Below are 17264 nucleotides of genomic sequence, written 5' to 3'. Positions count from 1 at the left end.
AAATCTTTATGGCAGTAATTTTACTTAAGGCCCTCGGTTTTTCTTCTTTTTTTATATTTTCTACACTGTAGAATAATAATGAAGACATCAAAACTATGAAATAACACATATGGAATCATGTAGTATCCAAAAAAGTGTTAAACAAATCAAAATATTATTCAAAGTAGCCACCCTTTGCCTTGATGACAGTCTTGGCACACTCTTGGCATTCTCTCAACCAGCTTCATGAGGTGAGAATGAATTTCAATTAACAGGTGTGCCTTGTTTGTGGAATTTCTTTCCTTCTTAATGCATTTGAGCCAATCAGTTGTGTTGTGACAAGGTAGGGGTGGTATACAGAAGATAGCCCTATTTGGTAAAGTCCAAATTATGTCAAGAACAGCTCAAATAAGCAAAGAGAAATGACAGTCCATCATTACTTTAAGACATGAAGGTCAGTCAATTCTGAAAATGTCCAGAACTTTGAAAGTTTCTTCAAGTGGAGTCGCAAAAACCATCAAGCGCTATGATGAAACTAGCTCTCATGAGAACCACCACAGGAAAGGAAGACCTACAGTTGCCTCTGCTGCAGAGGATATGTTCATTAGAGTTAACTGCACATCAGATTGCAGCCCAAGTAAATACTTCACAGATTTCAAGTAACAGACACATCTCAACATCAACTGTTAAGAGGAGACTGCGATGAATCAGGCCTTCATGGTTGAATTGCTGCAAAGAAACCACTACTAAAGGACACCAAAAATAAGAAGAGACTTGCTTGGGACAAGAAATACAAGCAATGGACATTAGACCGGTGGAAATCTGTCCTTTGGTCTGATGAGTCCAAATTTGAGATTTTTGGTTTCAACTACCGTGTCTTTGTGAGGCGCAGAGTAGGTGAACAGATGATCTCCGTATGTGTGGTTCCCACCGTGAAGCACGGAGGAGGTGTGATGGTGTGGGGTTGCTTTGCTGTGGACACTGTCAGTGATTTATTTAGAATTCAAGGCACACTTAACCAAATCACATAATAAGTTGTATGGACTAATATAATATGAGTTAACATGATTTTTTAAATGACCATCTCTGTACCCCACACATACAATTATGTGTAAGGTCCCTCAGTCAAGTAGTGAATTTCAAGCACAGATTCAACCACAAAGACCAGGGAGGCTTTCCAGTGCCTCAAAAAGAAGGGCACCAATTGGTAGATTGGTATAAAAAAAAAGAAGCTGAATCTGAATATCCCTTTGTGCATGGTGAAGTTATTAATTAGGCTTTGGGGGGTGTATCAATACACCCAGTCACTACAAAGATACTGGCATCCTTCCAAACTGAGTTGCATGAGGCAAATGGTGATTTTTAAAAAGTATGAGTTTAATGACTGTGATAGGAGAAAACTGAGAATGGATCAACAATATTGTAGTTACTCTACAATACTAATCTAAGCCTGCACAAAATAAAAGTAGTTCATAACATGGATCCTGTTTGCAACAAGGCACTTAAGTAATACAGCAAAAAATTTAACAAAGGATTTAACTTTTTGTCCTGAATACAAATTGTTATGTTTGGGGCAAATCCAACACCACATCACTCAGTACAATTCTCCATATTTTCAAGCATGGGGGTGGCTGCATCCTGTTATGGGTATGCTTCTCATCATCAAGGACTGAGGAGTTTTTCGGGATAAAAAAATTAATGGAATGGAGCTAAGCACATGCAAAACCATAAAGGAAAGCCTGGTTCAGTCTTCTTTCCACCAGAGAATGGGAGATGATCTAATGACAAGACTTGAAAATGGCTGTCTACCAACCATCAACAACCAAGTTGACAAAGCTTGAAGAATTAAAAATAATAATAACGTGCAAATATTGCAGAATCCAGGTGTGCAAAGCTCAGAGACTTACCCAAATAGACTCACAGCTGTAATCACTGCCAAAGTGGTTCTAGCATGTATTGACTAATGGGGGTGAATACTCAAGATATATTCGTAATTTTCTTTTTTTACATTTTTAGCACTTTGACATTAAAGTATTTTGTGTAGATCGTTGACAAAAAAATTACAATTAAATCCATTTTAATCCCACAATAAAAAGTTAAGAAATCTAAGGGGGGTGAATACTTACAATAGGCAATGTAACTACAGAGGTATAAACATGGCATATGCCTATTCTGAAACCAAAAACTGCTGAATAAAACAAAACAGTTTGCTCTGAGTCACAGCTCCTCTAAATTCAGGGGAAAGATTAAGTGTCCTAAAATATTAATTGGCCGATGGTTAGGGAAAATGTGCTTTGAATAGTTGAACAATTTTGAGGGGCCAATCCCTCTCAATACCCTAGATATGTCAAAAGGAGAACACTTACATCACTGAATGATATTTCACTTCTTTTACACAAATATTCAACACATTCTTCACTTATCTGTCCCAGAAAACGGCACTTCGTGCCAAAATCTTGCTTCAAACAGTTAGCAATGAGTGAATGATAACGTGATGCAATCCTGCTGTCTTCCTGACTAGCCTTGACACGCCAAATCCAGCTGCACTTAAAACAGGATAGAAATACAGATGAATGACTTTCGAAATTGCATGATAGAAAACATAGGAAAGGAGTTTTACCTGGTGTGTCTCCATATGGCTTTGGTGGTTTGACAGTTTCCCCTAAACTGACGCTGGCCTTGGTGGTGCTCAGCCTCCTAGGGTGTGGGGTGGTCACTACCGCGAATGTCCTCTGGGGGCTCTTGGTGGTGGTGGTAGTGGTGGTGGTGGCCATGGTAGTGGTCAAGGCCTTGGTGGACAGCGTGGAGTTGGCCACCGTTTTCCCCTCACCATCGTCAAAGTTGTCCTCCGTCCCTGTGGGTCCCCAGTCGATATATCCGGCCACCGTCGTGGTCCTGCCATCCTGAGATTTGTCGTCGGCGTCCCATTTCAGCTGTCTCCGAGCCCTCCGTAACAACCTCACCACGTCTGTTTTGCTCCCCCTGAGAAGAGCTACCGCTGCTGCCGAATCCCCCGCCTCAGTGGATGTGTATTTCAACCGGCACTCCTTACATGGCTGTCCTTTGTGTACCAGTCTCCTGTACTTTTGACCCCTGACCTTTGGCACTGGCCCTCCCCTGCTGTCTGGCAGTGGAACGGGGTTGAGGAGCCGGTGCGCCAGAGTGCTCACAGTCCTCCAATGGAGGATGTTGGGAGTATCCCAGAGGGGCGCCGAGTGGGGCCGGGGGCGAGGCACAGGTTTGGGGATGAGCTTGATGCCCAGGCCCTGACTGAGGGGGCTACACAGGGAGAAATCCAGGATGAGGTGGGTCATGGCCAGGAGGATCCACACCTGACGCCCTAGACAGCTCCCCGGCCGTAGAGCAGACATCGGACTAGAGAGAAAAGGAGAGAGGCCATTTTAGATTTGGCGTCGATGCACATTTTAAACCAAAAGGGATAGTAGTAGTTGTAGATGAAGGGTTGGTTTCCCAGACATGCATTAGACTAAAAAGCACTTTAGGCCTAATCTAGGACTGATCTACATCAGAAAGCCATCCAAAAGTGTTTTCTAACTGTGAGATTGGCATCACAGAATAACGTTGATGGAGGTCTAGTTACCTACACAATGAAACATATATTGATGTAACATTGTGTACGGTCCACATCTGTATTCCAGACAGATCTGATTCTCCTCTCAGGCAAAATTCTGCTCACTGACTAACTAAACTCTGGCAAATTGAGCACCTGAAATGACAAAGGTAAGACACTAAATAAATAGTGTAATACATTTTTAAAGATTAAGGCTTTAAAATATTGCTTTCTGCTGTCAAATTCAGCAAGGATTTATCCTTGATTTTACAGGTTTACTTCTTCAATTCAGTCATGATTAACTGTAAAAAAAAAAAAAAAAAAAGGTCAGGCCTAGTTTAGCTGATCATAATATTCAGCATAGAATGTCATCTTGATTCCCAAGGGGCAATTAGATTATGCTGCGAGATAGCATTGAAGGGTGTCATATAATATAAAGTCAGAATTAGACATGGCTTGATGTGAGTACGATATTGAATATGAAAACTTAAAGGTAGACTCAGAGACACGACATCAGCATGCACAGCGGGGCCACTTCCTGTTTATAAAATATCAACAACAACAGACTTCAAACCTGCCACCATTGGCATGTCTCAAAAGAGGGCTCAGTGGTAGTATTGGCAGATTAAATGTTTTTGCTGTTATTGATATCTAGAAACAGGACATCGCCCCAATACTACATTTAACATTGGAAGGAATACATTCTTTATCACATTAGTCATCATTATCACACATCATTAAAACTCTGAAACAAACATTTAAACACCTGTGAAATGTGACCCTGTTTCCAAATCCTCCACTGATTGATATCTGTAAACAGGACACTGTCCCATAAGCACTAACAAGTGAAGTTCATAAGAGCACATCAAATTTGGTGCCAAATGAAAGCTAAGAGTCTATACTTAAGAAAAGGCATATTTTTTCAACCATTTTCCATCCTAAACAATTTAATAAGCAAATGCTTTGATTTCTGATCAAACATATGGAGAAGGGGTCTTAAAGTCTTAAAAGGTATTACAAATACATCAAAACACAATCATGTTGATGTAAAGACCCCTGCCAACTAATATCAACACTTATATTTCGTTTTGCAGTTATTATTCGATTTTGATTTGATTTATTAGGATCAAATCAAATTTTATTGGTCACATACACGTGTTTAGCAGATGCTATTGTGGGTGTAGCGAAATGCTTGTAAATCCCCATTAGCCGACGCCAATGGCAACAGTTAGTCTTACCGGGGTCATTCACATAACGAAAAAGACATTACTGACAAAATACTTTATAATTTACATATACTTAACAACATTAACATGTAGTATGTGTGTGTGTGCATCTATCAGTTACACATACATGTCAGTACATACAACAAGTAGGTCACATGGGGGAGAGGTGTTGTGCCGTGAGGTGTTGCTTTATTTGTTTTTTTAAACCAGGTTTGCTGTTCACTTGCGCTTTATAAGATGGAAGGGAGTTCCATGCACTCGTGGCTCTGTATAATACTGTAGGTTTCCTTGAATTGGTTCTGAACCTGGGGACTGTGAAAAGACCCTTGGTGGCATGTCTGATGGTGCTGTGTGTAAATTGACTATGCAAACAATTTGGAATTTCTAACACATTAATATTTCTTATAAAAACAAGAAGTGGCACAGTCAGTCTTTCCTCAACTTAAACCAAAAGAGAGACTGGTATGCATATTATTAATATTAGCCCACTGATTACAATGAAGAGCAAGACGTGTCGCTCTGTTCTGGGCCAGCAGCAGCTTTCTTTGCAGCACTTGACCATATGACTGTACAATATATCAAGATAAGATAAAACTAGAGCCTTCAGGACTTGCTTTGTGGAGTGTGGTGTCAAAAAAGCAGAGCATCTATTATTACGGACAGACTACTCCCCATCTTTACAACCATTGAATCCATATGTTTTTACCATGACAATTTACAAACTAAGGTAACACCAAGTAATTTAGTCTCCTCGATATGTTCAACAGCCACACCATTCATTACCCGATTCAGGTCTAGAACTTACAGAATAATTTGTACCAAATACAATGCTCTTAGTTTTAGAGATGTTCAGGACCAGTGTATTACTGGCCACCCAATCCAAAACAGACTGCAACTCTTTGTTAAGGGTTTCAGTTACCTCATTAGCTGTGGTTGCTGATGTGTATATGGTTGAATAATCAGCATACATGGACACACATGCTTGGTTAATGCCAGTGGCAGGACATTGGTAAACATAGAAAGAGTAGCTGACCTATAGAGCTGTCGTGCGGTACACCACACTTTACATGCCTTCTGTAAGTTTAGGAAATATGTGACTCATTTCAGGAAACTAGGCATATGTCGCAACTCACTACTTCACAGGAGCAGCATTTGAAAGTATACATTTATTTTTGAAGAAAATTGTTTTGGGCAGAAATGCTTTCTAGAACATGGGAATTTTCATGTGCTTTAATAACAAACTTGTATTCCATGAATACAATTGTTAAATTATGAGCCTATTTGGTTTAGCCATGGAAAAAGCCAGGAACCTTCCACTAGCCATGATTGGCTGAACTAATGTATGAGCTGGACATGCCAGGAGATGAGATTGGTCTGCCATGTAGCACGCTTCTGTCTTTAACGTGAGCTGTTCAGTATGTGTTGACAGTCCTTTCTACTGTGCCATTTTTGAAAAGATATAACGATAGCCATCAAGAACTACAAAAGTGTTGCTACTTTTCTCAACAACATTAATACCCTGAATTTAGCAAGCGCTATTAACAGATCAGTAGGAAAAAGGGATGGGCTACTTTCTGCACACGCCACGGTCAGTGTGAACCAAAGTGACTTGACACAAAGCTGGCCAAACAAGATGTAGCTACAAACAAAATGGAGTTCAATGGTTCCAGTCTGCCATGAAGCGTTCATCCGTGTACACGGGTAAGAGTCTAGCTACATTTTCCAGATACGTTTTTTAAATTTTGTCAGAAAGTAATTTGTATTGCAAGTTAAAGCATGCTGTTAGTTAGCTAAGGTTATGTGTATGATCTGTGTAGTAATGCTATTCGAATCAGAAATCCATTTGCATTGCTAGTTATAGCCTAATGTTAGCTAGTTAACATTGAACCGAGTTTCTTAGATTTATCTACCTGCAGATTCATACTACAGCTATGACAATGTTTGTATTTGTAGTAGTATGAGTTGGGGTTATGCCAGTTCATTGTTTAGCTAGCTAGCTACATAGCTAGCTACATGTCTAAACAAAAGACTCCACTTCGGCCGTAATATTACATGACCCATCAAATTAGCAGGTGTGTCTGGGGGTGGTTACGGCCATTGATTGTATTTCATGAGCATGTGTACATGTCTAGACAATAGTGACCCATCCACTTAGCTAGATGTGGATGATGGGTGGTTATAGCATTTCCTTCACATGACCCATCAATTTAGACAAGTGTGTCGGGTAAGCGTCATCTAATAACGATAAAATAATTTATAAAATATTTTTATCTGGACACTTTCTATTTTTGATATTGCTACTATGCAAGTATGCAAGTACTATCACTGTACAGTTTATACCTTCTGTATCCTGTGCATGTGACAAATAAACTTAGATATTTTTTTTACTATAGCGTGTGTTTACCACATGGCCTCATATGTGAATCCTTAAAGAGATGGGTGGGACTAAGGCTTAAGTGGGTGTGAACGGTGCTGAATGGGTGTAAACAAAGACGATCTCTCCAGTACAGTGGCTTGCGAAAGTATTCATACCCCATTGGCATTTTCCCTATTTTGTTGCCTTACAACCTGGAATTAAAATACATTTCTTGGGGGGGTTTGTATCATTTGATTTACACAACATGCCTACCACTTTGAAGATGCAAAATATTTTACATTGTGAAACAAACAAGAAATAAGACAAAAAAAACAGAACACTTGAGAGTGGATAACTATTCACCCCCCAAAGTCAATACTTTATAGAGCCACCTTTTGCAGCAATTACAGCTGCAAGTCTATTGGGGTATGTCTCTATAAGCTTGGCACATCTAGCCACTGGGATTTTTGCCCATTCTTCAAGGCAAAACTGCTTCAGCTCCTTCAAGTTGGATGGGTTCTGCTGGTGTACAGCAATCTTTAAGACATACCACAGATTCTCAATTGGATTGAGGTCTGGGCTTTGACTAGGCCATTCCAAGACATTTAAATGTTTCCCCTTAAACCACTCGAGTGTTGCTTTAGCAGTATGCTTAGGGTCATTGTCCTGCAAGAAGGTGAACCTCCATCCCAGTCTCAAATCTCTGGAAGACTGAAACAGGTTTCCCTCAAAAAATTCCCTGTATTTAGCGCCATCCATCATTCCTTCCATTCTGAACAGTTTCCCAGTCCCTGCCGATGAAAAACATCCCCACAGCATGATGCTGCCACCACCATGCTTCACTGTGGGATGGTGTTCTCGGGGTGATGAGAGGTGTTGGGTTTGCGCCAGACATAGCGTTTTCATTGATGGCCAAAAAGCTCAATTTTAGTCTCATCTGACCAGAGTACCTTCTTCAAAATGTTTGGGGAGTCTCCCACATGCCTTTTGGCGAACACCAAACATGTTTGCTTATTTTTTCCTGGCCACTCTTCTGTAAAGCCCAGCTCTGTGGAGTGTACGGCTTAAAGTGGTCCTATGGACAGATACTCCAATCGCCGCTGTGGAGCTTTGCAGCTTCTTCAGGGTTATCTTTGGTCTCTTTGTTGCCTCTCTGATTAATGCCCTCCTTGCCTTGTCCGTGAGTTTTGGTGGGTTGCCCTCTCTTGGCAGGTTTGTTGTGGTGCCATATTCTTTCCATTTTTAATAATGGATTTAATGGTGCTCCGTGGGATGTTCAAAGTTTCAGATATTTTTTTATAACCCAACCCTGATCTGTACTTCTCCACAACTTTGTCCCTGACCTGTTTGGATAGCTCCTTGGTCTTCATAGTGCCGCTTGCTTGGTGGTGCCCCTTGCTTGGTGGTGTTGCAGACTCTGGGGCCTTTCAGAACAGGTGTATATATACACTGAGATCATGTGACAGATTATGTGACACTTAGATTGCACACAGGTGGACTTTATTTAACCTGTTATGGATAGGGGGCAGTATTTTCACGGCCGGATAAAATACGTACCGATTTAATCTGATTATTACTCCTGCCCAGAAACTAGAATATGCATATAATTACTAGCTTTGGATAGAAAACACTCCAAAGTTTCTAAAACTGTTTGAATGGTGTCTGTGAGTATAACAGAACTAATTTGGCAGGCCAAAACCTGAGAAGATTCTGTACAGGAAGTACCCTGTCTGACCATTTCTTGGCCTTCTTGATTATCTCTATCCAAAACAGGGGATCTCTGCTGTTACGTGACACTTCCAACGGCTCCCATGGGCTCTCAGAAGGCGGCAAAAAGCTGAATCGTGGCTTTGCAGGCCCTGGCTGAAAAACATTAGCGCGTTTGGATAGTGGCCGGTCAGAGTACTATGAGACTGAGGCTCGTGCACGAGTCGACTCCATGTTTACTTTCTCTCTCTTTGAACGAAAATAACCACTCCCGGTCGGAATATTTTTACGAGAAAAATGGCATAAAAATTGATTTTAAACAGCGGTTGACATGCTTCGAAGTACGGTAATGGAATATTTAGAATTTTTTTGTCACGAAACGCGCCGGGCGCGTAACCCTTCGTCACCCTTGGATAGTGTCTTGAACGCACGAACAAAACACCGCTATTTGGATATAACTATGGATTATTTTGAACCAAACCAACGTTTGTTATTGAAGTAGCAGTCCTGGGAGTGCATTCTGACGAAGAACACCAAAGGTAATCAAACTTTTCTGATAGTAAATCGGAGTTTGGTGAGGGTCAAACTTGGTGGGTGTCAAAATAGCTAGCCGTGATGGCTGGGCTATCTACTCAGAATATTGCAAAATGTGCTTTCACCGAAAAGCTATTTTAAAATCGGACACCTCGATTGCACAAAGGAGTTCTGTATCTATAATTCTTAAAATAATTGTTTTGTTTTTTGTGAACGTTTATCGTGAGTAATTTAGTAAATTCACCGGAAGTGTTCGGTGGGAATGCTAGTTCTGAACGTCACATGCTAATGTGAAAAGCTGTTTTTTGATATAAATATGAACTTGATTGAACAAAACATGCATGTATTGTATAACATAATGTCCTAGGCGTGTCATCTGATGAAGATCATCAAAGGTTAGTGCTGCATTTAGCTGTCTTCTGGGTTTTTGTGACATTATATGCTAGCTTGAAAAATGGGTGTCTGATTATTTCTGGCTTGGTACTCTGCTGACATAATTTTATGTTTTGCTTTCGCTGTAAAGCCTTTTTGAAATCGGACAGTGTGGTTAGATAAAGGAGAGTCTTGTCTTTAAAATGCTGTGAAATAGTCATATGTTTGAAAAATTGAAGTTTTTGTATTTTTGAGGAATTTGTAATTCGCGCCACGCCTATCATTGGATATTGGAGCAGGTGTTCCGCTAGCGGAACGTCTAGATGTAAGAGGTTAACACATTATGTCACTTCTGAAGGTAATTGGTTGCACCAGATCTTATTTAGGGGCTTCATAGCAAAGGGCGTGAATACATGTGCAAGCACCACCTTTCCGGTTTTTAGTTTTTATAATTTCTTTAAACATGTTATTTTTTTCATTTCACTTCACCAATTTGGACTGTTTTGTGTATGTCCATTACATAAAATCCAAATAAAAATCCATTTAAATTACAGGTTGTAATGCAACAAAGTAGGAAAAACGGCAAGGGGGATGAATACTTTTGCAAGGCACTGTAGGTGTATCAAAACATTCAAGTGCCATTTTCTCAAAAGTGGGTTTACTTTCAAAGCAGAATTACTTTCCCATTGTTCCTCAACTGCAGTGTATGATATACAATTTTCTCAGTCTGAGTCTCTACTTTTATCCAATGTAAAAAACACAATTTCAAATTTTTCTACATAAGACCAAAATGAGGCAGTCGGTCACATATTTTTATATTTAACTAGGCAAGTCAGATAAGAACCAATTCTTATTTACAATGACGGCCTAGGAACAGTGTGTTAACTGCCTTGTTCAAGGGCAGAACGACAGATTTTTACCTTGTCAGCTTGGGGATTCGATCTAGCAACTTTCCGGTTACTGGCACAACACTCTACCCACTAGGCTACCTGCCACCCCATACTACCTAGTTGTTATTGCCAAAAACTCACATCTTTAAGACACTTTATATTTTAGAATTCATGAGGGAGAATGATGATTGTTCAAATCAAAATCAAAGTTTATTGGTTGCGTACACAGTTTAAGCGGATGTTATAGCGGGTGAAGCGAAATGTTTATATTACTAGGGCCTAAGTGCAGTAAAATATCAAACAAGTGCACAATAATCAAAAACGAATAAAGAATTAAATAAAGAAATGTCAGAATGAATCCAATTAACAACCCAAATAAGACTGTATCAGTAATCTAAATGCAATCTATGCATATAAACACCGACAATATATACTAAGAATGATAGGTCTGTTCAGCAGCAGGCATATTTTCGATGACAAGCATCCAGTATATAAATATGCGGTGTGTATAAACAGTGTCTTAAAATGTGATGTACAGTAGTAGATATATTAGAATGAGCTATGTTGAGAATACAGTATACAAATAAAGTGTGAAAAACGGTATAAAAGAAACAGGAAGTGTTCAGTGTTTCATGTCTATATACATGGGACAGCAGCATTGGCTGTGTGTGTGTGAGTGTGTGTGTATGTGTGTGTGTTTATGATTATGGGCGTATGCACGTGTGTGAGTGTATACATGAGTGCATGAGTCTGCGTGTATATGTTTTGTGTGAGTGTGTGGGAGTATGCGTGCGCAAAAGTCTCTAAGCTGCAGGACTGAGTACCGGGCAGGAAGACGGCTAGTGATAGCTGTTCAATGGTCTGATGGCCTAGTGATGAAAGCTGTTTCCAAGCCTCTTGGTCAATTCTCCGATGAACCTGTACCGTCTGCCAGACGGTTGCAGAGTGAACAGTCTGTGGCCCGGGTGGCTTAGGTCCTTAATGATCTTCTTCTTAGCCTTCCTTTGACACCAAGTGCTGTAAATCACCTGGAGGGCAGGCACCGTGACACTGATGGTGTGTTGGGCTGACCACACCACCCTCTGAAGAGCCATGCGGTTGAGGACAGTGTAGTTGCCGTATCATACGGTGATGCAGCCCGACAGAATGCGCTCAATGGTATATCTGTAGAAGTTCATGAGCTTCTTAGGGGCCATGCCGAATTTCTTCAGCCGACTGATGTTAAAGAGGAGCTGTTGTGCCTTCTTCACCGCATTGTCGATGTGATGGGACCATTTCAGGTCCTCAGTGATTGGACACCGAGGGACTTGAAGCTTTTGACCCTCCAGACTATGGCCCAGTCGATGTGGATGGGAGCTTGCACTATGATCGGTCTCTTGTAGTCCACGATCAGCTCCTTGGTTTTGTTGATGTTGAGGGAGAGGTTATTGTCCTGACACCACTCCACCAGGGCTCTAACCTCCTCCATGTAGGCTGTCTCGTCGTTGTTGCTGATCAGGCACTGTTGTGTCGTCAGCAAACTTGATGATTGAGTGGGAGTCGTGCATGGCAGTGCAGTCGTGGGTGAATAGGGAGGGGGGGCTAGGCACACGTCCCTTGGGGGCCCCGGTGTTGACGGTCAGCATGGCAGAGGTGTTGTTACCAACCCTCACCAACTGGGGTCGGCCTGTCAGGAAGTCCAGGACCCAGTTGCACAGGGAGGAGTTCATAGAGGTAGACCGACCAATTAGTTACAGGGTTTTTACTCTACTGATAACAGTTTGGTTTATTAATTAAAACATGTAAAAAAATCTGTATCAGAATGACTGCAACCGAATTGGTTAATATCTACAATGGGAGTTCATAGTAGTCACAAATCACAGTTGGGTCACCCCTCCCTTCCACTGGTATACTGTTATGTTTAGCTCAATGTTTTCTCTGTCTTTCTGTCGCATAGTGGTCAAAGCAAGAGTGTGAAAACAATATGGACAACCTCTTTCTCTCTGTCTCTGTCTCTCTCTAATATAACCTCTCCCGGCTCTTACGGACACCTACCCATGAGCCCCCTCTCTTTATATTTACTGTAACCAGCCCTCTCACGCACTGAGCACAGACCGACACCAGACATCCATGGATGTTGAAAAGTACTTCAGATTTGGTCACTACAAATTTGAACCAATCTGTTTCACACGTTTGGACAGCACAGTACAGTAGAGCACAGTACAGTGCAGTAAAGAAAAGTAGAGTATAGTAGAGTAAATATCAGTACAATACAGTACAGTAGAGTAGAGTTTAGTACAGCACAGTAGAGCACACTAGAGTATAGTAATTTACTGTACTGTAAAATACTGTAACGTACTGTGCAGTGCTGTGCGACTGTACTCTACTCTACTCTACTGAGCTCTATTGTGCTCTACTGTGATGTCCAAACTTGTGAAGCATAAACTATGATTGGTAAAGATTTGGTCCTCATTAGAATAATAGCCAATGTGTAGAATAATACCCAAACATGCAAACAAGGATATAACATTTTTCTACCTTTGTGTACCTATTCAGGGTACATCACCATAATGAGAATGCCATTCATAATTATGCATTTCTGTATAGTACAGATCTGGGAAAGATGATGTCATTCTGTTCCCGGGTGTTTAATCCACTTCACTTTCAAACTCAAGGTGTCATCATAGCTGACACCCCATTATTTCTGCATCTTTAATCTTAATTCGGAGTAAACATTTAACAGAGTTTTTGGAAAACGTGGTCACATAAAAAACTGAGGGAGATTGTACTGTCATTCTGTTACCCAACTTTACATCTGCAATGTTCTTCGAATAAATGTGTTTTTGTCAAACAAAATCTGTGGAAATTATTAAAAGTAGTCCTTGTGCATAGAGTTGTATGGTTTGTTTAACTTTGCAGTCAATGGTTTTTCCTTTGTCATACTTTTAAAGTGAACAATCGGAGTCTCATCGTCATTTTGTTACCGTGGAATTGCCCTTTCACGATCCTGACTAGAATATAGAGAAGAATTGATCTGCCGAGTGCAACCTTCTATGGCTACTATGTGACAAAGCAAAACGATTGATTTCAGAGGGAACAACCTCATCATGGGGTGTTATGCCTTGATCTGTTTCACCTGTTCCTGTGATTGTCTCCACCCCCTCCAGGTGTCGCTTATTTTCCCCAGTGTATTTATCCCTGTGTTTCCGGTCTCTCTGTGCCAGTTTGTCTTGTATGTTAGTCAAGTCAACCAGTGTGTTTTTACCGTACTCATTTTGCTATTCTCTTTTTGATAGTCTTCCTGGTTTTGACCCCTGCTTGACTCTGGACTACTTTCCTGCCTGCCTGATCATCCTGCCTGCCCTTCGGTACCTTTTGAACTCTGAACTGGTTTTGACTTTTTGCCTGTCCACGACCATTCTCTTGCCTTACCCTATTGGAGTAATAAATATGGTACTCCAACCATCTGCCTCCTGTGTCTGCATCTGGGTCTCACCTTGTGTCATGAAATGGGGTATCATTAATCTTTATTGTCCTTGGTCAATTTAAGCCAGCAAGTCATTTGGAGGCGTTGCTGAAAAAAGGAGCTATTGGAGTGAACAGTTATGCTGTCGTAAGAGGACATTACATATCAAATCAAGCTTTTTTTATACAGCACATTTCAGACATGGAATGCAACACAATGTGCTTTACAGGGAAAAAATTATAAAAAAAAAATTATTTTTTTACTACACAAACATTAGAGGATAAACTTAAGAATAACAATAACTGAACGACTAAAAAGCACCCTAAGAAAAAGCAAAGCTAAAAAGGTGTATTTTAAGATCTTTTAAAATTGTCAACAGTTTTGCCCCCATTCAGGTTATATGGCAGGCTATTCGAGAGGCTGTGGGCATAGTAACTTAAGCAGGGTTCCCCAACTGGCGGCCCACCGTTGGTTTTATTCGGCCCCCCAAGTTTTCTGAGCAAAAAAAAACATTTTCTTAATGTTGAACTTTCATTGTTAGACATAAGACTGTAAAAACACCACAATCAGCTCCAAGTGATTTTAAAAAAAGAAATCTGTTACCAAGTATTCCCACGCATAATATAGAGACACGTGATTGTACACAAATGTAAGCAGGGTTCGAAATGATTATGTGTTAGTCAAACATATCTGTTTGGCTTCTTGCGGTCAAGTTGACAAATTATTTGTATTTGTGTTCCGGCCCCCCGACCATCCGCTCCAGAAAAGAAAAAAAATAAATCGGCCAACGCCTGAATCTAGTTGATGATCCGATTTGGTCCTGCCGTACATACCTACACGTACGCTACGGTCACAAGACGCAGGCCTCCTAATTGTCCCTAGAATTTCTAAGCAAACGGCTGGAGGTAGGGCTTTCTCCTATAGAGCTCCATTTTTATGGAATGGTCTGCCTACCCATGTGAGAGACGCAGACTCAGTCTCAACCTTTAAGTCTTTACTGAAGACTTATCTCTTCAGTAGGTCCTATGATTAAGTATAGTCTGGCCCAGGAGTGTGAAGGTGAACGAAAAGGCTGGAGCAACGAACCGCCCTTGCTGTCTCTGCCTTGCCGGTTCCCCTCTCTCCACTGGGATTCTCTGCCTCTAACCCTATTACAGGGGCTGAGTCACTGGCGTACTGGTGTTCTTCCATGCCGTCCATGGGAGGGGTGCGTCACTTGAGTGGGCTGAGTCACTGACGTGGTCTTCCTGTCTGGGTTGGCGCCCCCCCTTGGGTTGTGCCGTGGCGGAGATCTTTGTGGGCTATACTCGGCCTTGTCTTAGGACGGTAAGTTGGTGGTTGGAGACATCCCTCTAGTGGTGTGGGGGCTGTGCTTTGGCAAAGTGGGTGGGGTTATATCCTGCCTGTTTGGCCCTGTCCGGGGGTTTCATCGTATGGGGCCACAGTGTCTCCTGATCCCTCCTGTCTCAGCCTCCAGTATTTATGCTGCAGTAGTTTATGTGTCGGGGGCTAGGGTCAGTCTGTTACATCTGGAGTATTTCTCTTGTCTTATCCGGTGTCCTGTGTGAATTTAAATATGCTCTCTCTAATTCTCTCTTTCTTTCTCTCTTTCTTTCTTTCTCTCGGAGGACCTGAGCCCTAGGACCATGCCTCAGGACTACCTGGCATGATGACTCCTTGCTGTCCCCAGTCCACCTGGCCGTGCTGCTGCTCCAGTTTCAACTGTTCTGCCTGCGGCTATGGAACCCTGACCTGTTCACCGGACGTGCTTGTTGCACCCTCGACAACTACTATGATTATTATTATTTGACCATGGTGGTCATTTATGAACATTTTAACATCTTGACCATGTTCTGTTGTAATATCCACCCGGCACAGCCAGAAGAGGACTGGCCACCCCTCATAGCCTGGTTCCTCTCTAGGTTTCTTCCTAGGGAGTTTTTCCTAGCCACCGTGCTTCTTTCACATGCATTGCTTGCTGTTTGGGGTTTTAGGCTGGGTTTCTGTACAGCACTTTGAGATATCAGCTGATGTACGAAGGGCTATATAAATACATTTGATTTGATTTGAACTAAAGGCTGCCTCTCGGTCCAAGGCTTTGGGATAGTTATAAGGGCTGTGCCAGAGGACCTGAGGGACCTACTGGGTACATAACTTAATAATATCCTCTACAGGATCGATGGGTCCCCCTCGGGACGTTTGAGCTAACATAGGCTAATGTGATTAGCATGAGGTTGTAAGTAACAAGACAATTTCCCAGGACATAGACATATCTGATATTGGCAGAAAGCTTAAATTCTTGTTAATCTAACTGCGCTGTCCAATTTACAGTAGCTATTACAGTGAAGTAATACCATGCTATTGTTTGAGTAGAGTGCACAGTTATGAACTTGACAATGTATTAATAAACATTTGGGACATTTGGGCAGTCTTGATACAACATTTTGAACAGAAATGCAATGATTCATTGGATCAGTCTAAGACATTTCAAATACACTGCTGCCATCTAGTGTGCAAATTTAAATTGCACCTGGGCTGGAATAATAAATGATGGCCTTTCTCTTGCATTTCAAAGATGATGGTACAAAAAAACGTTCTTTTCTTTGTATTATCTTTTACCAGATCTAATGTTTTATATTCTCTTACATTCATTTCACATTTCCACAACCTTCAAAGAGTTTCCTTTCAAATGGTATCAAGAATATGCATATCCTTGCTTCAGGTCCTGAGCTACAGGCAGTTAGATTTGGGTATGTAATTTTAGGTGAAATTAATTAAATCAATCCACAATTGTGCACCCCAATACATGTCAGACATGCTTTAAAAATAGATTTTGGTCCCATTCCTAATCTGTGATTCAAAATTCAGTTCAGAATATAAAATAACACATGTTTTTTACCTGGTGTTTTATCTTCTTTGCCCGTGAATTAAAATGTGCGGCCAGATTCTCTCTCTGTGCTTTGGCTCCAACAATACAGTAAGTACCTCGGTTTTGTCTTGATTTAGCTGGAGGAAGTTGTGAGCCGTCCGAGTATTTAAATCACTAATACAGTTTAATAATGGAAAACTCAAATCCCTTTTACCTAATTTATAGCAGCATGTTAAATGTGCAAACACAGGGGGAAAAAAAACTCTAGACCACCTTTACTCCACATACAGAGACTCGTACAGAGCTCTCCTCGCC

At 41.2% G+C, this 17264-nt stretch overlaps 1 protein-coding gene across 1 annotated transcript in view; it reads right to left on the bottom strand.

Moving 5' to 3' along the window:
* The window catches only part of LOC106571996 (adherens junction-associated protein 1), a 78228-nt gene that overhangs the window by 21212 nt on the left and 39752 nt on the right, over positions 1–17264 (bottom strand). The window contains exon 2 of the mRNA XM_014145672.2: positions 2600–3354. Coding sequence (XP_014001147.1) covers positions 2600–3350 — 751 coding nt within the window. The 5' untranslated portion in view covers positions 3351–3354. The remainder of the gene's footprint in view (positions 1–2599; positions 3355–17264) is intronic.

The sequence above is a fragment of the Salmo salar genome, chromosome 15, assembly GCF_965601325.2.
Source record: "Salmo salar chromosome 15, fSalSal1, whole genome shotgun sequence".
NCBI lineage: Eukaryota > Metazoa > Chordata > Actinopteri > Salmoniformes > Salmonidae > Salmo > Salmo salar.
The sequence above is the reverse complement of the archived record's forward strand: the minus strand, read 5'-3'. Positions and strand labels throughout refer to the sequence as shown.